Here is a 21,376-nt window from a genome sequence, read left to right on the forward strand (position 1 = left end):
TATTGTACGTCACGTCATGTAATCCTATTAGAGTGTGCCTCGTCTTGATGATGATAAGAGTGAGGACTGGGAACAACAACTGTCGTTGTTGCCAACAAATATGTCGGCCAAACAGTCGAAATTTTTGCTAAAAATCTTTTAAAAATATGAGCTTGGAAACGCCTGATTCGTTGAGGCAACAGTTCCAGTTAATACAGGAACAGCAACAGAAGAAACTTCTTGCCAGGAAACAACGGAAAGCAAAGATTAATGAGAAAACAGGGCGAGAAGATGCAAGCTCAACGACAGACACGTTTTGGGGTCATGACGGACAAACTGACAATTTAGATTTAAAGGTTTGCCAGATTTATGCATTAATTTATTTAAAAACACTGTATTTCTAGTTACAGTTTGGTCACATATTTACATTATGCTACAACAACATAACAGCAACAACTTTAACAGCGTGGCCGAGTGGTCAGCTCGTCTACTTTAATACTGGATTTGTTCGTAGTTGTCCCGAGTTCAAATCCTCGGCCACGCTTGTTAATAGCCAACTGGTTGCCTCCTGCCAGTTGGGGTTTTTAATCCATTTATATTGTATTTGAATTATTTGTTTCTAAGTATCTGAGCGGAGTGCCTGTAAACTAGCTGGATAAGTTATTATTGCACCTTCCACTTAGTCTATAAACAAACCTAATTAAACCTTTTTAACCTTTTATTACTTACTAGTTACTAATTAGAGACCTTTAGAATGCCAGGATGAGAGCGACCACGAGTACGAAATTTAACTTAAAGTTTTTTCGTGTATAATAATAATAATATTCTCAAAAAATAGACACCGGCACGGAAATCTTCATTGTACTATTTTCATTAGAAAAGATAGCACTGTTATCTATATTGAAGGAGGTTAAGCCCTCTCGTGCACGCAAAAGGGTAAAACTTTTGACATTTGATAATCGCTTCTGCCACTACGTCATCCTTGCTGAAACTCGTAGTACTACGACGGCTACCAAGTTTTCCAGCCAAAATGATGCTAGTTCCCACGCATGCACAACTTAGTATTGAATAGAATCTAAAGGTCTCTATTAAGAGGTGTTTTAAGACTCCTGGCCAGGGAGTGGTACATTATTACTATTAGCAAGCTTACATGTACTTAATCCCCAATAGACAAGGGTCCAGGTAAATCTTCCTCTAACAAAATCATTTACTAAGATGAGCAAGAAATGGCCCCAGGCAAGAAAAATTGTGAAAGCTGGAATTCATTTTTTTTTTCAAGCTCTGAACACACAATCACATTAACAGTTTGTTAACGTTGAATTGTAAAATTTAACTTCTCATTATCTCATTTTGCATTGCTTTTCTACATTGTATGACACATCATCATCATCTCGATTAGGTTGGTAAAAGCCATCAGTTAGGCAACACACCAACCACTTACAAAATAAATTAAAAAGGAAAAATGACATGCAACAATTCGTATTCATAATAAAAAATTAAGAAAATTAACTAAGGTAGTTCTTAAATTCTTCAGTTAACAAAGATCCATAAAAGTCAGCAATATGTTTACATATTTTACATGTACTTAAATGGTGTATATTAATGTATTTCATTTTTCTGGTCACTTACAGTATTTACATATCTGGTCAAAATGAGATTTTTTCAGACATTGTCCATTGATTGGCTGTTGTTTTGGGCCCTGCAGGTGGTGTATAAAATGCTACATGAAAAGTCAAATAAAGCACCATATGTGAAATTACTGCCAACAAAGCCATGTCAATTTTTATGGTCTCACCATCACATGATTTCATCCACAGACTCAAGAGCTGTAGAACCATTTTACAAGACTCCATAAGGGTTAAAAGATGACTGTTGAGTGCAGACGTCCATTAAACCCCAAAAGGCAAAAGTCTTGACATTCTGAACCTAGAGCTGGGAAAAGTAGTGAGTAGTGAGATGTCCTAGTAGGAGGGCTTCCAGTGGGGATTAGGGGTATTTGAAGTCCCATATCTTTAAAACTGTAGCAGTGAAAATCCCAAAGACATGGCTGAACAATGTAAAGAGTACTGCGAGTTGGCAATATTCACACCTTAACTAAATTAACTCAAATGTGACCACTAGGCATTAGATTGAGTTTGCTATCTAACTTGTAATGAACCCTAGAGATGCCTGCAAAAATAATATTGTATGGAGTTTGACTTTTTGAGAAAGAGTGAGAAATCAGTTGTCAACTTCTGGGAGGGTCAGATAGGTTGTGTAATCATGAGAGTCAGGATAAAGTCATGAGACTTGTACCCCTTTTGATGTCAGCTCTCTGCTAAAGTACAATAATGTTAGGCAGTCCTGTATTTAATTGATGCAGGATTCAAAGTCAAACATAATAATAAGTACTGTGTACATTGTAGATTAATTTATTAATCACCTTTCTGTTCTTTTAAATACCCAGCTTGATACTGCTGTTGCAAATGGTGGAGATCTTTTTATGCAAAAAGAAGTAGAAGAGCTTAAGGATGCTATCCGGGTCAGTTATTTTAAACCTTGTTTGTCAAATACACATATATACAGTGTAAGTCACGAACCGGGTTTTTTTTATACGATGTGAGGGTGTGATTTTGTTCATACATTATGTGTAGGTCTACATGCAAAGTTTGTACAGGTATCTCAAATTGTATCCAACAGCATGATCCACAAGAAATTTAATCTTTCATTAATAATATTAAAATAATTATGCATAATTTACAAAAAAAAAACAAACAAAAATAAAATGCAACATGTAATTTAAGGTTACTTTGCTTTGGAAAACATGTGCATGTAGATCTCCTGAAATTTCTGATGTTGGTGTCAAAACGAAAAAAAGTTTTTCTCACTGTATCAGAAAGTCTTGCTTGAACAGTCATTGAAAACCTGGATAATGCATATTGGCTTCCATGTCTATTACTTTTCCGCTATTAATAGTGTCTGATGGATAGTACTAGCCAACATTTGAACAACTGGGGTCTGGTGTAAATTTAAGGTATAAAATAATGAACCCGGGTTGTAAGGAACCAGTTTATAACAAATGTTGAATCTACTTACTAACTTGTTATCCAGTGGTCAAAATGGCTTGTGGAGGTACACATGTACATGTAGCCTGACATGCCACAGATGAAACCAAACCTCTGGTTAGGGTTAAATTATGTCTGGAATGAAGGCTAGTGGATGGATGTATTATGTGAGAGTTGTCAAGTATATTATTCTGCACAATTTATTAACCTAAAATTGAAAATTCTCCTTTCCTTCACAATCTTTTATTTTTATTTTAAAAGCACTGATTTTTACTAATTAATATTCTGTATGAGTTTCAATAAAAATGACTTGACTTGACTTGGTTGCTTTAATAAAGCATCACTTTGAATTATTTTAGTAAAAATAATAATATTAATATAACATTAATTTTATTGTGTTGAGTTTACTGACCCACCCCTGCTATGTAGTTCATGTAGCTGAGTACCTTTATGTGAATTCATGCCTTAATGTAAGTTCATTTTGTACCTTTATGTGAGATTTAGGCTACAAGTACACATTAAATTTTTATGGTGTTTTTGGAATTTGACTTTTTTACAATATTATAATAATTGTTATTTTATAAAACAGGTATTAAAAGATGAAAATGGTCGACTTTATAAGCTTCTTGGGGAAAGGGATGAGGAGATGAGGATTTTGAGGAAAGCAAGAGATGAGGAAAAGAGAGCTTTGGCTGGTGAGAACTTTTGTAGCTGTTATGTAATATATTTAGCATAGTTGGGTCATAAAAACGCTGCTGGGAACTCTTAATGTTAACAATTAGTTTTGGTCACATACAGCTGTACATTGTACATGTATTAATGTGGTAGTTGCTAGGTGTGGTTTTACAAGGGCTGTAAATTCAGGGCTGTCATTAATAGCTGGGGGCCGGGGATTTCCCCTAGCCACTACGAACATGGCCCCTGGCTACTTTCATATTAAAATAGAAGAAAAATAGAACCTAAAGAAATCCCTAGCTGTTTGATTCCCCGCCTGCTTGTTGTGTTGAAATCTTTATACTTTACTGACATCCCTGAAATTATAATCCCTTGATATGATACAGATTTTGATAAATGGGCTATGATACAAGCTACATGTACACGAACTTACCCATTTTAAGAAAATTGTACGGGTTTGAAAAAGCAAATCACTATTATTTTGTTTAAGATATGACCCACTAATTGTTTGTCAAAGGCAAAATTATATAACTTTCATTTTCATAAAAACAATGTCACATGACCTCTTAGTGCAAATGGCCTATTGGTGGGGAGATGTAAGCACCATAATGCTCCCAATGACTCCAGGGAAATCCCTCTAAAATTGCCTTGCGTGGTAATGAACTTAATGATCCAGGCCTATTATGATTACATGTAATTTTGTGAAATGTAGGGCATGGTAGGCATATTCAGAAAGAACAAGATATAAAAAGACCCTTTGCCAAAAAGGAGCCTATTGGTGTAAATTGGTTGGGAGATAAGCACCATAATGATCCCAATGACTCCAGGGAAATCCTTCTAGAATTGTTTTGGATTGTAACGAACTTAATGATCCAGGCCTATTTTACAGTAGAAGGATTTACTCTGTATATGGAGTCATTGGAGAATAACAGTGTTTATGTCTCCCCTCCAATTTGCATTTTCATCTTGTTTTTTCTGGAAATGTTATATATCCTATCCCATGATTTCACAAATTAAGTTTAGAGATTGCTTACAGGCTACAGGTGTGCATTTTGACCATTTACATTACACTGTAATTTGTTTGATTGTTATGTTGCAACATGTATAGTGCACATGACTTCATGTTTTATACTTTTATGATTGTATAGGCACTGGAGTGGCTGCTGATACAGCTGCTGGTAGAATCATGGAACTGTCCAAGAAAAACAGGGAACTGACAGCAGACCTGGAGAGTGAGCGGAATAAAGTGCGTCAACTGTCAAAAAAAGCAAGAGACATGGAGAGAGAGGTAGCAACAATGACATTAAACCCGCTTCACGCCCCTTTCTCGTGTACATTGCGTACGTTGCATGTGGAGAAAACCTTTCCTGAGTAGAAGGAAGGATCACTCGCCTACCTCTTCTACCCTGTGGTAGCCAACTTTTCCTACATTTCCTTACAAAACTTAGCGGACCCTTTACATGACAAACAAAAAGTTGGCTTGGCTCAGGCATAGTTAATAGATTGTAATGGTTATGAAACCTGGCAGACTCCTTTGTTATATGTTTTTCTGGACCTGACGGTGCACAACGTTCAATAGCATTCCTAGCATTTTGATCTTATTGACCAATAAAAAATGTCACATTGATTTTATTAATTTATTCCCTCACAATTTGCCAACAGAAAACGAAGGATTGTGCACCTTTAGGGAGCTTCCAACATAAAACTGCAGTGCTGTTGTTTTTATATTTGATGTTTGTTGTCTTTCATAACCAGTCTGCTCTAATAATTAAGGCTCAGGGCACCCTCTTTAGATGGTACAGCCTGTAGGGTCATCTTTCTAGCCAGGCCAACTTTTCTCCATAAAAGCACTTTCCCAGCTAGTTCAACTCTGTCAGGGCACAAGATGATCAGAGCATGCACGAGTACTGTTTGCTCTGGCAAAGGAGTTGACTTCTTCTCAAGCTTTCCTCAAATAAAAGTTGACCTGGCTGGGAGGGTGACCCTCTTTCCCGAGAACTTTTCTCCCTAATTATAAACAGGGCCTTATGACAGCGTACATGCATATGTAATCTTTCCTGTAGATTGTGTACATGTGATGTACATGTAGCACTCTCGTGGGTTAAAATATTGTCCATGTTCAAGGTTGTATGAAATTTATCTAATGTTCATAATAAAGTGTGGTTGAGTTTCTAGTCTTAATATCATAGCTGACGTATTACTCCTTAATTTTGGCGCGAAATTTCATCGTTAATGTGAATTACAAAATTGCTTTTTCAACCTTCCGTACGTCTCTGTGCCAAGATAACGACGAAGATGTCAGGGCATTAAAAGACGCTCTAGAAAACCTAAACACACGAAAGAGCACATCAAGAAGGATTCTAACAGTTGTTTTCTCACAAATTCTGAAAAATCTGAACTTAAGGCAAATTTAAGCTCTAAACTTCTGAGAGAGTGGAGTTCTCGATCGATACGATCCAGGATAAACATGTCAAAAATCCACGATTGCGAACGTAATTCGTCACCCATGATATTTAATAATAGGTCATCAAATGGTATACTCGTGAAATTGGGGAATAATTTCACCTGCGTTGTGTTCAAGTCCTAATAATTTGATTATTTCCCTCGCCTGCCTTAAGGCTCGGAGGCTCCGGAAATAAATTTTGGACAAAACGCGGATGAAATTATTGCCTTGTTCCACTCGTCACCATTTGATTACACATACTTATTATACATGTATTAAGCGTCAAACAAAATTAATGATATTACAACTGCTATTGTTTGCGTCTTCAGCTGATGTCTTCAGGAAATGTTCAAGGTAACACAAAACAGGCTGTTGCTGAGCAGAAGTCAAAATCAGATACAGACAAGGTAATACTGTTAATTGGTTTATAATAATTATCTCCTTTATATTAATAGTGGATTGTTGCACTAAACAATCATGATAGTAAATAGCTAGAAGTGTGAGTGATTTTGCTGTGCCTTGAAGCTGTGGAGCATTGAAGTGAAACAGTAAAGTACAAACACACATTTCAAGCCAAGCAAATAGATCATAGGAGGAGGCAGTGTGGCCGCATGGTCTGCGTGTCGAACACATAGTCCAGCGGTCCCGAGCTCTTGTTCCGCTCAGATCACTTGCTGCATTTGTTCTCGTTCATCCCGAGTTCAAATCCTCAGCTACGCTTGTAAATAGCCAACTTCATTTCTCAGTTATTTTAAGACCCTGAGTATTGGTCCGGTCCTGGGAATCGAACCCTCGACTTCACGTTTTGCAGTCAAGCGCTCCACTGACTGAACTTGTCCTAGCGCGGTAACTTTGAAGATGCAGTAAGTTTAATACCTGGCTTCACTAATTTATAAGCCTGCTTAACTTTTCTTTAGTTAGCCTATATCCTTTTGCACATTATTTTTATAAGGTGTTCAGGAGAAAGCAACCAAATTAAGATGTTGATTTTTTTTTTTCAGGACAGCTCTGAAGTCATTGCCCTGCAAGATAAGCTGAGTCAATCAAACAATAAATTGGCAGAGTTTAGGAATCAGTGTGAAAAGCTTAAGAAAGACTTAAAAGTTGCACACAAGGTATTGTTAAAACATGGGCAATTTAAAGCTTATTGCAGTGTTAGGTATGGTGGCCGTGCTTTTGTCACCTCAAGCCGGTTCTGATTTGGCGGCCTGTGTTGAAGCCTGGCCGTCGTGTCATTTCCATGGGTAAAAACCTGGGAAGACCAGGAGATGTAGACCTTGGTGATTTGGTCAATTTCTCATGGGTGAAGGGGACTGTCACGGGCCGCAGTATTTTGGCAGCCCGCTTTTCTGGCGACCCGTGTTCAAGCCTTGCCATCGTGTCGTTTCCTTAGATAAGAACCCTATCAGCTGTTAAAAAAGACTGGGGAATGTAGACCCTGTTGATGTTTCTACTTGTATCTCTCATGGATTAAGGAAACTTTTACGACCCGCAGTATCTGGCTTCACGCTGTTGTGGCGGCCAGTGTTCAAGCCTTGCCATCGTGTCGTTTCCTTAGATAAGAACCCTATCAGCTATTTAAGAGGAATAGGAGATGCAGCTCCTATTTTTTTACACAGGCAGCCCAGACGCAGTGTTTGTCAACAATATGGACAAAATCGGATCGATAAGAGCTAGACTAAGAGTCGACGATATTCGATCTGCATAATTCTTCGCATCCTACACAGCCTCATTCAATAATTGCTAATTATTATTCATTCAAAATATTTCCCCAATTCTGATTGGCTAAAAGCACACGCATAATTCACCATAACCAGTTACTGATGACCAAATTTGGAAGAATTTTGTGTTTAACTAGGAAATGACGTCAAAAATGCAGCCCGCTACAGGTTAAGGCACCGTTACCGAGAAGAACTCGGACCTCGGAGGGTGTTATCGATAACACCCTCCTCGATCTGCTTAATTTTTCCTCATTCATTAATTGCTAATTATACTACGGGCTGTAACCCTGCAACGAATCAGCCTCGCTGCTGGGGAGGAGTACTGTTTTAAAAGCTAAGACATTTTATACTGGCGGACGTTAACTGGGAGTGGACTTCTTGCATTGATTCTTATGCCGTGTTTTTGCCCAATTATTCGTGAAAATCGTCTCTTCAATGACTGTTAGCGATACGAATCTGGTGGCGTCAAGGTATATTAGAAGGGAACTGAAAAACCTCACCCAAAAACGGTCTGTCTTTACCTTTTTTTATCTTATTCCGTTTCAAATCACTTTTTCCGTAGAACAGTTTTGAGAGGCATCCGTTTTTGGGCATTAGAACAGAACCTATGATTGACCTATTCACATATCAATTGCCAGTAACCACACCGGGCAAATTTCTTAAATTGATTTTATTTTTAGGTACTTGCAAAGGAAGTTGGAGATGGATTCAACATTACTTCACTGTTGAATGATTCAAGTGGGTGGAGAGGAAGACAACAGCAGATCACATCTTTGCAGAATAAGGTATAAACCGTGAAATGATTAAATGCCTCTAGACCACAGCTTCTGTACGTGTAGTTAAATAGCTGATTCAGTGAAGTTTGCTTTGGGCATTGGGAATTGCTCACTGGTAAGCTATCAGAGAGCTTTAGATTTTAGGACGAGAACGAGTAAGAATACGAGATTAAACTAAAGTTTTTGTGCGTGTTCTAAAAAAGACAAACCAAAAGAGTTAGTTCTCCCGATGGCAAAATGATAAGACTTCTTACATTTGATAACTTGTTCCCGCCATTACGACATTCTTGCTAAAACTTGTAGTATAATGACGACGGCTATGACGTTCTCCCGCCAAAATGACTCGTAGTCGTTCTCGTCTTAGAATCTAAAGCTTTCTATTGTTTTGTGGCTACAGGAACCTTAAGATTCGAGGACAGCGACGACGGCAAAAACGTTGCATAAAAAGTGAATTTTCGTTTTTTCAATCTTCTTTGCGATTATTCCAAGTCATGGTACGTTGGACGGAAGGTCTATTTATGCAGAAGAAAAAAAGACATGCCTTTTCGGATTGAAATAATGGTGTGCGGCACACGTTTCGTCTCATTTCTTTGTCGTCACTGCACGACGATGACTTGAAATTTCCTGATGCTGTGTACTGTAGTGATGGAGGACCTAAACACAAGACGTCCAATTATTCTTTTTCTCAACTTGGTTACGGTCTAAATGATTCACGCCAGGAGAATTTGGCCACATTTTTTCTTTTTTTTTGTGACATTTTTGCTGCCGCCGCCTGTCTTTAACCTTTAATTTCCTCATTTTGTAAGATCCATATGATCATTGGTTTCTTAAATGGACTATTACTTGATGTACTCGCGGTTTCGTACTGAACCACCGATGTACTTTTGAATGTCAATGATAAGTATTGAAATCCTGTCCGCCTATTTCAATACTTCTTAAATTGTTCCAATGAGGGACATGGTGAACATACCTCCCCCCCCCGCCTCCCAAATCAATTTTTTAGTTTTGACCCTCAAGTCTTTCTTTTACTACAAACAACGTTAATTCGGGAGTGAGGGGATTTACGGCGTTTAAACAGAACGAAAAAATAAATAAATGAAATTGTTGATGAAAGCACGCGTTTCAGACAAGTATGTCAACTACTTTTGTTCCTGTTTGTAGGTAACAGAGCTAAAAGGACAGTTGGGACAGGTTGCTCGAAGCAGCTCAGCCATATCTAATAACATTCTCTTGAGGTCAGCGATGATGTCGCCCTCATCAGCACCATCCCAGTATGATGAAAAGCATCGCTCTGTGCTGAAGAAAATTGAAAAGGATCGCAAGGAAGCGCAGGAGGTGAGAAGCCAATATTAGGGACTTTTAAGATCCAATGACGCGGACGGCAACGATAACGTCCAAAAACGAAAGGTTTAATAAGCAAAACAACAACTTTGCACGTGCATCACGCTTTTTTGTACATTTCTTTCCTATTTTTGCACGACTTCGACGTGAAAATGCCTAATTTCGCGTCCTAAGGAGGACGTAAACAAGCAACGACGAAATTTAATTTCTCTTCCTGAGCTTGAATATGGTCACTTCAGTTGAAATTCAACTTTAGGAGGGTTCGCCTACATTTAACAAAGTAAGTGGGTAGGAATAATCGCTGTAAAAACCAAAAGAACGCAAATTTACTTTTTAAGCGACGTTCTCGTTGCCGTCGCGTCGTTGCACAGGCGGCCCAGACGTAGTATGTGTCACTGAATGAATATATTAATATCCACATGGACAAATTAATGCGATGAGTCGTCGAAACTCCCATGGACTAAAATAGTCTAAAAGTCAAAATATAACAAAGCAAAGCTAAGATACCTTCAACTGAACGTATCCTTGTCTTTCCTGGCCGGTTTAAGTGGCATTTTGTTGAGTTTTGAAATTGTAGGTACTATCCACTAAAGAAGAATTAAAGGCTGGCTACAAAACAAACAGACCATCTCCACGCGCCTTCACACGAAGCCCTATAAATTCGAGAATAATCGACGAATCCGCTCCAAATAACCATCGGCTAATCTGCAGGTAACGTGTGCTCCTGCTTCTGGCTCGCTTGCTCCACAAAACCCATCACAACTGCACAATAATTGCTCGCTCATCAACAACCACTGTTGACCTTTACGCTTCGATATGACCGCAAACGACCAGGTTTAATACGCGACGTGAATATTCAAGCTTAGCGACCGCGTTCGCGCAACAATGCAGCACTTGCTATGGGAGGGATGGTACTATTGCTTCCAGGTCAATCGACTGACCGAAGGTTCGCTGCGTTAGTTTTGACCAGAAAACAAAAGGCGATCGCGGGACCGTCCGTAAGTTTTCAACAGGGCAGCCCTGGTTTTCATGTTCGAATTCTTCTAACGTTCGCTGTCTCAGCTGCTGTCACATTGTTCGTCCAGCCGCTTGCATAGGTTCTTGACTCTACCAGACTTATTTGCTTAGATTAACAACGTCTTACTCCATAATATGTTGTCCAAACTGGTGAAGGAGGACGAGAATTTTCCGCCCAGGAAAAAGGCAAAATCTGGCCCCCGCTATGCAGCTGAATAGAAGATACAGCTGAAGATATCGTAAGGTAAAATTTATGTGCGCGATATCTTTTTTTATTATTATTATTATTCTCAAAACTCAGGGGCACCCAACGATGATTTCCCCCTAAATGCATCGAAAACACATTTAAGGCTGTCCAGGGTACTTTTGATCGAAAAATGTATTCTAAACAGCGCTTACATAAATTTAGTCAGGAGGGCTAAAAGCGAAGCTAATGATTTATAGTTTGCTCATACTAAATATAAAATATATCGTGTAATGCTAAGCGGAGAAGGCAACGAGACAGGGCCACCCAACGACTGTTTCCTCAAATACTTTCAATTGAAAACACTTCTGTAGCTATTCATAAAGTACTTTTAGCTCTATAGAAATGCATTCTAAGTGGCGCTATAAAATTTGCATCTCAGTGTTCGGCCATTCTAGAGGAACTTGAGTCTTTTCGAAATTACGAGGAATTCAGAATTATTTTCCCGAAAATTTTAGATGCAATTTAACGTATTACGAAGGAGATAATTTTTCAGATACCTTCTTTCATCACATTTTTGAATCCGAAAATTTTAGGATTCCATTTTACTCTCTAAGAAAAATAGCCTAACCCGGTGAGTGAAATGTGAAAAATTAAAAGTTGGATGCCCTTGACCAGAACTGTGAAAAACAACAATAGGTCTAATTGCAGCACACTTTCTTGTACATTTCCTTGCCGTTGATTTGCATGACTGCAACGTGAAACGTCCAGAAAACTTCCTGGTTTTCACTTTTTATGGAGAAAATGTGGTACATGTTCTTATTCACTTTTTCCACTGCCGCTCATTTTTTTTAGCTCCGCTATAAGATTCGTATCTGTTCGGTGCTCCTTGGGCAAATTGGATCTTTTTAAAAAATGACAAGGGCATCAATATTATTTTCCCGATTGATTGACCTGGAAGCAATAGTACCATCCCTCCCATAGCAAGTGCTGCATTGTTGCGCGAACGCGGTCGCTAAGCTTGAATATTCACGTCGCGTATTAAACCTGGTCGTATGCGGTCATATCGAAGCGTAAAGGTCAACAGTGGTTGTTGATGAGCGAGCAATTATTGTGCAGTTGTGATGGGTTTTGTGGAGCAAGCGAGCCAGAAGCAGGAGCACACGTTACCTGCAGATTAGCCGATGGTTATTTGGAGCGGATTCGTCGATTATTCTCGAATTTATAGGGCTTCGTGTGAAGGCGCGTGGAGATGGTCTGTTTGTTTTGTAGCCAGCCTTTAATTCTTCTTTAGTGGATAGTACCTACAATTTCAAAACTCAACAAAATGCCACTTAAACCGGCCAGGAAAGACAAGGATACGTTCAGTTGAAGGTATCTTAGCTTTGCTTTGTTATATTTTGACTTTTAGACTATTTTAGTCCATGGGAGTTTCGACGACTCATCGCATTAATTTGTCCATGTGGATATTAATATATTCATTCAGTAACACATACTACGTCTGGGCAGCCTGTGGTCGTTGGATCTTAAAGTCCCTACTGTGAACGCTTTAAAGCGGCTCGGTGTCACCGCTGTACAGTTGATCTAGTTAATATTGCTAATTACGCTTCCTTATGCGCCGTGAATCTTAACGTTAGCAAAGAGGTTAATTGTATATTACAAATGCACAGCTTCTTTTCCAACAAATTTACCTCCGGAGAATATTATAACACGTTAAAAACTACAAGAGTGAACTTTGAAAAACTATTAGGCTAACAAGTTTTAAAAAATCAACAATATATGCACCGTAATTTTTAGGGAGTTATTATAACTCCAAAAATGGAGTGAAAATTTTAGGTACAGGATAACCCCTTTTTGGGGTTTACTTTGACTCCTAATTTAACTCCGAATTTGGGGCCACTTTTACTCCTGAAAAAGAGTTCTTTCTACTCCCAGTCTAGAGTTAAAATAACTTCGAAAATGGGGTTATTTTTACTCCTTACATGGTTTGTTTCTACTCTTTTTGGAGTTAATTTAACTCTGAAAGTGGAGTAAAAATTGTAGGTACAGGATAACTCCTTTTTTGGAGTTATTTTAACTCCTCAATATCTGGGGTCACTTTTACTCCTGAAAAAGAGTTCTTTAAACTCCTTTTTGGAGTTAAAATAACTCCCCAAAAAATAACTCCACTGTAAGGAGTTAAATTAGCCGCACGAGAGGAGTTATTACAACTCCTTGAAAATTACTGTGTGCAATCCGTTTTTAGCTTCTTCAAGTTAGTCCATCTGTGCCTCCTTTTGTATTTGCTCTGTTATTTATACCTGAGTTCTTTTAATGTTTTGAGCGGTTATTTTTGTGTTTCACCCAGTTTTGTGGCAATTCCTACAGTTAGAATTTTTGATAAATTTCGTGACACAGCTCCTTTAACTTCTAGGTGAAAATCACATTGATCGAAATATTTATATCGGTTCCGCTACACGTTCGACTACTGTAACTGATAAATTACTTTCTGTAGCGTGGTTGATAAATGGCTTTGTTATATAGACACGAGTGTTTTACTGGAAAATATACCACTTGTAAAATTCGTAAAAACTACATTCAGGACCCGAGTGGTTTATTTTCTATAATCTCACACGTGATTTTATAAATGACGTAATTTTGGTAATTTCCCTCTATTATTTTATCGATGTCATTTTGTCTATATAATAAAAAGAACATTACACGGCGGCTTGAAGATATGAATTTTATTTTCTCGTGGCAAAAACAATATTTTACGAACGAGCCAAGCGAGTGAGTAAAATATTGTTTTGCCACTCGAAAATAAAATTCATATCTTCGCGCCACCATGTAATATCCTCTATGTATTGTGGTTACAGGCCCATGATTCGAAAACTGAGGTGTCGAAGCATGACTGGCACTGCTAGCTTGCACAGTTATAGAAAGAGCACTTCAGCAATTAGTAACACGTGAATTTACTTCAGGCCCAAGCTGTTCAAAAGGCGGATCGCGCTATCCACCGGATACTAGATCTCTATCCATTGAATAGCACAATTAGTTTTCCTAATACTTATCCAATGGATAGTGATTTATTGATCCGGTGGATAGCGCTATCCAGCTTTTGAACAACTGGGGCCAGACCACACCTAGATGTAGTTTGAGGCAAAGCACGAATAACCCAAGACTTGAACAGGATTTAATTCTAAACAGTACGTCCTAGATTTGATACATTGATGCTTGCACGCAGTGGGACTGTGTTGAACAACTAGGCAAATTTCTTTGCTTTTACACGATGTGTATATTTCATGGGCAAAGTGGGTAATTTTACTCCATACCCCAGTTGTCCGAAGGCTGGATAGTACGATCCACCGGACAGCGTCAAATTCGGAAAATAAGCCCCTCCATGTATAAGCCCCTCCAAATATAAGCCCCCTAAACTGGTAACGCAAAAAACCCTCCGTTAAATCGCCCCTCCAAATATAAGCCCCCCCGGGGGCTTGTACTTGGAAAATTGCCCTCAAATACAAAGTAAAACAAAACAAAAATGGTAAATTTACTTCCAACTATAAGGCTAGCCCAATCGATTTTGAAACGCAAATTTCCCTCCGTAGATAAGCCTCTCCGAATATAAGCCCCTCCAAATAGGCTCCTCAAAAAGGGCCTTTGAAAAATATAAGCCCCGGGGCTTATTATCGGAATTTTACGGTAAATCACTATCCAGTGGATGAGTATTAGGGAAACCAATTGCACTTATCCACTAACAGAGATTTACCCCCTTTTGTACTGCTGGGGCCAGGTGTTCTACCCCTAAACTGCCACGAACACTAACAGTACCTAAACTGGCAACAGTACTTATAAGTACAAACACGAGGCCGACGGTGCGCTCATTTTACCCCCTTCTCTCCAACAGTGCTCTGTTTTACGGGTGTTAAAGGTACTAAAGCTACACGGAACATTGTGCTCAGTATCTCCCTCACAGAAGGTCGCTGCACACTAACCGGCTCTGCTTATCCTTGCTCTTGTGCACATTAACATCTAGATATATATCCATGAACCTGTAAACGTTACTGTTACTGGAGACTCTGTAAGTCGGAGAAAGCATATGTAACATGATAAACTGCCATCTGCTAAAAAGATGTCCAATTAGACAAAAAATCCCTTTCTTTGGAACCATTTTTTGTTAATGTCAGCAGTTGATTTGAAGTCTTTCTTTTAGTAACGTGCTTAACGTGATAATTGTCTTAGTGACTAACTTTCTGTTGTTTATTATTTTCATTAGAAAACACAAGCGGAGTTAGAGAACCTGGATCGAGAACACACCAAACTACAACAAAAACACGATGCTGCCAAGGCACGCAATAAGGTGCTGACCAGTGACTTGAAAGGACTGAAGGCTCAAGTACAGACGCTATTGGAAAAAGGCGCTCATGACGATGAGCTTATTGCTGCACTTATGGTGAGGATACCTTGAACTGCCGCTTATAAGCCCCCACACATATAATCCGCCTCCCCCTCCCCCCTCCCCCTCCCCCCCCCATACACTCACTTATAAGCCCTTCAGTTATAGACTCATCTTCATGCACCTTTAAACAAAACAAAACAAAATACACCCGATTAAACCCCCTCCTAGAAATAAGCCCCCCTTTAGCTTCGTCGTCCTAGGATTACCACCTCAATAAAAGGTCGCATTAGGAAGTTTCACGTCGAAGTAGTGCAGTGGACGTCAAAGAAATGTACTAAGAAGCGTCGGTGTTGTTTTGCTCATAAAACCAATTCTTTTTTGACCTGGTGGTCGTCGTCGTTGCGTAAGCTCACTATTTATAAAGTCTTGTGACATTTCTTCCAGAGAGAGCAACAACAGCTTAAAAGTCAGGCTGCTAGCAGAAAGGCAACCACCCCACCGCCACCCCCTAAGGGAACGTCCCAGGAAAAGGCGCAGATGGAACATCTAAAGCGAGTGTGCCAAGAACGGGATCTGCGAATACAGCAGTTGGAGAAAGAACTGGGTCACGCCAGGCTTGAACTTAAAAACACTATAGAAAAATACAAAGAATTATCTGAGCGGGAGACTAAATCTGTGGCTTGCTGCACTGAAGATTTACCAACGAACGAGGAAAGAGTAGAACGCAATGGACCTAGTTACGGTTTTACAGGCGTTAATACTCAAGGTGCAAGAACTGTGCCAGGTTACGGTTTTGTTAACAGTTCTGTGGAAGGTCCATTGCTTAAGGGACCTTACCCACAGGGTGCTGAGGACTTAGGGGCTCAAAACAATGGTTTCATACCGTCAAGGAAATATGTGCCCCCTGAAGGACCAAGTAGAAACCAAATTGGATCCGTGCCAGGTAGTCCGGCCAGACGGCATGTGATGTCTAGGGGAAGTGTGCAAGGTACATCGGGAAGGGGATCTGCACAGGGATACCAGCTCCCTCCTACACCTCCCAGTGGTGGGCGTGGAAGCAGAGGTCGCAGGAATAGTGCAGGAGGCAGGTACGTATGAATGTTATTCCGCTTGGTGGAGAATTTGCAAAAAGAAAATCGCTTGTGTATATAGTGAATGTGACCGACTAATCCGTCCTTCGTTTTCCCCCCCTTTTCCTTCCGTTTGACGCCTGCCACGCTGGCTAAACAAGAAAAGATTTGCCTGCATTGCAGCCAGACCTGTCACTAGCCCGAGACCTAGGGCGCTTTCCATTCAACAAAAAGTCCGGTTTGAAATTTCGGAAATTCCACGCGCCCAATGGAAGGTACATTCGGTTGCACAGACCCGACCCAGGCCACCGCGCGTTTGGTTATATGTTCTTGTAAGCAGGTTACAAAAGAGCAGTACTGGGGACAACAATTTTGTCAAATGGAAAGGAACATTTCGGTCCGACCGACCAAAATGACCAGACCGGTCAAAGTGGACCTGGTGGTTCCAAATATTCCGGTCGGAACAAACCGAAATGGTCCGTTCCATTTGATCTACCAACCGAAATTTCCGGAATTTTGGGTTGAATGGAAAGCGCCCCTAGATAAAGAACTCAATAAATTATCGGGGATTCAGACTATCTGCGACGCAGGCTACAAAAGTGTTCAGAAAAAGCTTGGTTCTTTTTTGTACTTACGCTAAATAACATAATTTTATTTGAAGCCAATGACCTGTACGCTCCGAGCCTTTGTCGTTCGCGTAGGTTAACCATGTAAACGTGATAGAAAATCACGTAGTCATCTCGGTATGGAACTCGCGCCGGTGTCGGGCGCGAGTTTCCGCCTTCAAACACGCCCTCGCAGACGTAATGGGGAGAACGAATTTGCCCCTCCCCCCCCCCCTCCGCCCCTCATCCCGTGTCCATACAAAAGTCTCTGTATTGTAAAAAAATTGCGAATCTGCTGAACCATATCTTTCCTAGTTTTACATTTCACTATTTCTATGTATCGCTATAAATCTTGGCAACTTTACTGACTTTAAGAGGCTCTGTCCAGGAGTGTTGATGTTTGTTCGCTGAAAAAAAAAATAGACTAATGGAAGACCTCTCTGTTAAGACAAAGGTAATCAGCCTATCAAGACACACGGCTTTAGTTTAAAACCATGGACTGGTTTTTTGTTGTTTTCATTTGTTTACAGCGACGAAGTTCAGTTGTTAAAATCCCAAGTACAGGAGAGTAAGTCTTTATGCCAGGCAGCTGAAGTTGAGAGAGATCGGCTGTTAGAACTAGTGTCGCTTCTACAGAAAAGGTAAGATCTCCATAGTAAATCGTCTGGTGCGCTGGTGTTTGTATATTTGTTTGGGGCTGACAATAATGTTAACAGGCTGCCTGTTGGGGAAAAGGGCGAGACAGCTACGCTTTAATGGCCAGTTTAGATTTCTGCTTCTGCATCGGTCTTCTGTCGAATTTCACAATGAGACTGCTTTTGGGACGCGATCACTTCTTTCGTTAGCTATTGCGAAGTTGCATGGGAAAACTGCGGCAATGTTCGTCCCCTAAAACAGTGCCATGGTGCAATTCGATAGAACACCGACACAGTCTCAAGCGCAGTCTCTGAATATACTCCTACCGCCGCTATATTGGAATACGAGAAGACTCTGGGAAAGAGGTTGACCCAGTCAACTAAGCTGAACTTGAAAGGATTAGTCATTCACCATTCCAGAAACTATAAGAGAAATGGATACAAACTTTCGGCGCAACAGTTAACAAGCATTAGTTATGATTGGTTTATGGTTGCCTTGAATACCATCGACCAATCATAACTGATGCTTGTCCACCCAAATGATCCCAGAAATCGTTGCGCCTAAAGCTTGTACCCATTCCTCTTATAGTTGGTGAAGTAGGGAACTCATCAGGTTTTGATCAGTTATCACCTTTGATCTGCAAAGAGGAAAAAAAAAGCGGCAAGAGAACTTTAGACTGTAGGACGACTACGAGTACGAGATTTTCTTGATACTTAGTACTGCTCTCACGCGTCAACCAGCTTTATTAGGGACTTTAAGATCCAACGGCGCGGACGGCAACGAGAACGTCATAAAAACAGTAGGTTTAATAAGCAAAACAACAACTTTGCACGTGCATCACACTTTTTTGTATATTTCTTTCCCGTTTTTGCACGACTACGACGTGAAAATGCCTAATTTCGTGTTTTACGGGGAACGTAAACAAGCCTCGACGAAATTTGAATTCTGTTTCTGAGCCTAAATATGGTCCCTTGAAATTCAAGTTTGGGAGGGTTCGCCTACAATTGACAAAGTAAGTGGGTAGGAATAATCGCTAGAAAGACTGAAAGAACGCAAATTCACTTTTAAAGCGACGTTCTTGTTGCCGTCGCGTCGTTGGACCGTAAAGTCCCTATTTTGGCTGGAAAACGTGATAGCCGTCGTCAGAGAAGGCTTAACCTCCTTCAGTATAAATAACCGTAGTAACTTTTTCGATGGAAAAAAAGAAGTAAAATGAAGCTTTCTGGGGTGTCTTTTTTTTAAACGATCTAAAGAATGCGAGGTCGTGGGCTCGATCCACGGGAGCAGGCCAATTTTCACGGTCTTAAAATGACTAGGGAAGAAGATTCCACCTTTACCCACGTAAGATTTCACCTTTTAACGTGTTTTCCGTACGATGTTATTCCGTAGAGTTGATGAGGCTAAAAACATAGAGTTGGAAGCAAGCAACAAGTGGCAGCAAGAAAGACGTCAAGTGGCTCACTTGGAGAAACAGCTGAGTAGAGTGCAGTCAGGACAGGGCGTGGTCAAGGGGAAGGGGAAGGGGTACGGAACAGGAGGTACAGTACAAGACCGACAAGCAAAGATGGAAGACTTGGAAGAGCTGTCAACCAGGTAAACAGAAGTGAAACCTGTAATAACTTCTATTCGAGATTGTAAGTCTGGTTTTTTTGGTCACGCGAGCCTTTTAAAGCAAGAATTGGGTGCAGTGAAGTGGCACCAAGACGAGAGAAAAACTCGACACCGTCCGCACTTTTTTCATTTCTATCATAGTCGTCCGTCTCTTTGCGCCAGGAAATATGCCATTACTAAATTCTGTTCTTTTTTGTCACAAGTTATCTTTGGTTTTTAAAGGCAGTGTTACGAGAAACAGATTTCAGTGTCTCCTTCAGTGAGGGATAGTTCTTCGTTTTCACCGAAATATCTTTATCATTGACTACGTAGCAAGGGGGGGCCTAACCATAACGTTTTCCCCCTCCCCTTTATCCCTCTTTATTTGCTCTCGTCCTAACTTTCTCAACGAACCCGCTCGGAAACGCTTGCTACTCAGGGTATCGTTATCAGAGACGTTTATACCAATAAGAAAAGTATCCTAATAAAATTTAGATCTGTTAAATGCAGATCTGTCCTTCTCAAATCATCGATAGAACTGTACCCTATCCGTATGTGTGTATTCTGCCCACAGGCAGGTCCTTCCCTATAGTTCTCGATCTAAGGCGCGCCTCTTGACCGCTACTCAAGGACTACCATCCTTTACTCTATCCAGCATTCCCACACGAGGTCTTCCAGGTGGTCTCTTTCCTATTATTCTTCCCTCAATTACTAATGGGACAAGATCGCCATGCCGCAGGGTATGACCAAGCCAGACTCTTTGTCTTCTGTTGATAACAGATATGATGGCCCTCTCCTCACCAACACGCCTCAATACTTCTTCGTTACAGACTTTGTCAGACCAAGTCGTGTTTAAGACCTTTCTTCAAACCCACATCACACAGCTCTCCAGCCTTCGCACATCAAATATAAAATGCAATCTCAGAGACCAACCTCTTTTCATTTTCTTTATGAATAAATAATACGTTTTCTAATATCTTCACCAGACTCGCCATTCAAACAGACGAAAACGACGCACTAAAGGAAGCTCTCAACTCCACTTTGAAAGCAAAAGAAGAGGACTTGAAATTTTACCAGGAGATGATGGATCAAACTAAAAAGATTTTTCTTCAAGGCCTGAGACAGCTTAGACAGAACTCAGCACCCAGCTAGGTGGCGGATAATTGTGAATAGCGCGCCACATAATCAATATTTATTATTTATAATAAACCATTATTATTTGAACAGTGGTATTGTATTGTATTGTCTTCTATAGTGATCACTCTAATTTTTGACACCCTTAAATTAAACACGGTTGTGAACGGTAATTTTGTCAAGAAGGTGTAAGTCAGATTTAAGTCAGAATAGAAAGGATGTAATATTCTTTTTAGGTAATTGCTACCTCTCAGATTAATATATTCCACATGCTAACATTGAATCATCCTCCACACACATAAAAAAAGAAATCTTCGTAAAAACCGGCTGTATAATTTGTCGTGATAATACCGGTCTCTAAAAACAAGGCACGTAAAACAAGTTCGGTTACTCTCATGTATATTCAGGGGCACCCAACGACCACTTAACATAGCATTGTTGAACGTATTTTAGTATTTAAACGGTAGGCATATTTTTATCCCCTAAAAACTTTTCATTTGTTCGGATTTCGAAAATTCTAGGTGGCCTTTTTAGGGTAAATATCCGTTTAAAATGGGTAATTATACCATTTTGTAGATGTTCGAAAATCCTAGGAGAGGCAGGCAAGCAAGAAATTTTACAACAAATGTTCCGAAAATTCTAGTTCTCAAATCGTCTTCCGAACAGATGTTTTCCCGAAATTTCCGTTGGGTGCCCCTGTATATTGAACAAATTGAAAATGTCATTGAAATATAAGGCGTTTGTTTTTATGTAGGTTTCTTAGATACAGGTAATAGGAAATGC

General features: G+C 39.9%; 1 protein-coding gene across 1 annotated transcript; it reads left to right on the forward strand.

Annotated features, from left to right (window-relative positions):
* The first annotated feature begins 98 nt into the window (after positions 1–98).
* Positions 99–20,791, forward strand: LOC140929588 (coiled-coil domain-containing protein 13-like). Its single transcript, XM_073379340.1, has 13 exons — positions 99–335; positions 2,426–2,500; positions 3,613–3,718; positions 4,847–4,986; positions 6,471–6,548; positions 7,143–7,256; positions 8,543–8,647; positions 9,800–9,973; positions 15,436–15,612; positions 16,003–16,646; positions 17,764–17,874; positions 19,259–19,462; positions 20,446–20,791. The coding sequence occupies exons 1-13, from the start codon at positions 147–149 to the stop codon at positions 20,609–20,611; spliced, it is 2,283 nt and encodes a 760-aa protein (XP_073235441.1). The 5' UTR covers positions 99–146; the 3' UTR covers positions 20,612–20,791.
* The last annotated feature ends 585 nt before the right edge of the window (positions 20,792–21,376 follow it).

This window comes from Porites lutea, chromosome 3 (genome assembly GCF_958299795.1).
Source record: "Porites lutea chromosome 3, jaPorLute2.1, whole genome shotgun sequence".
Classification (NCBI taxonomy): Eukaryota; Metazoa; Cnidaria; class Anthozoa; order Scleractinia; family Poritidae; genus Porites; species Porites lutea.

Coding starts and splice junctions, on each gene's coding strand:
- LOC140929588 (XM_073379340.1), top strand. CDS start 147: ATGAGCTTGGAAACGCCTGATTCGTTGAGGCAACAGTTCCAGTTAATA. Junction 7,257..8,542: donor ACTTAAAAGTTGCACACAAG/GTATTGTTAAAA, acceptor TTTTATTTTTAG/GTACTTGCAAAGGAAGTTGG. Junction 15,613..16,002: donor AGCTTATTGCTGCACTTATG/GTGAGGATACCT, acceptor CATTTCTTCCAG/AGAGAGCAACAACAGCTTAA.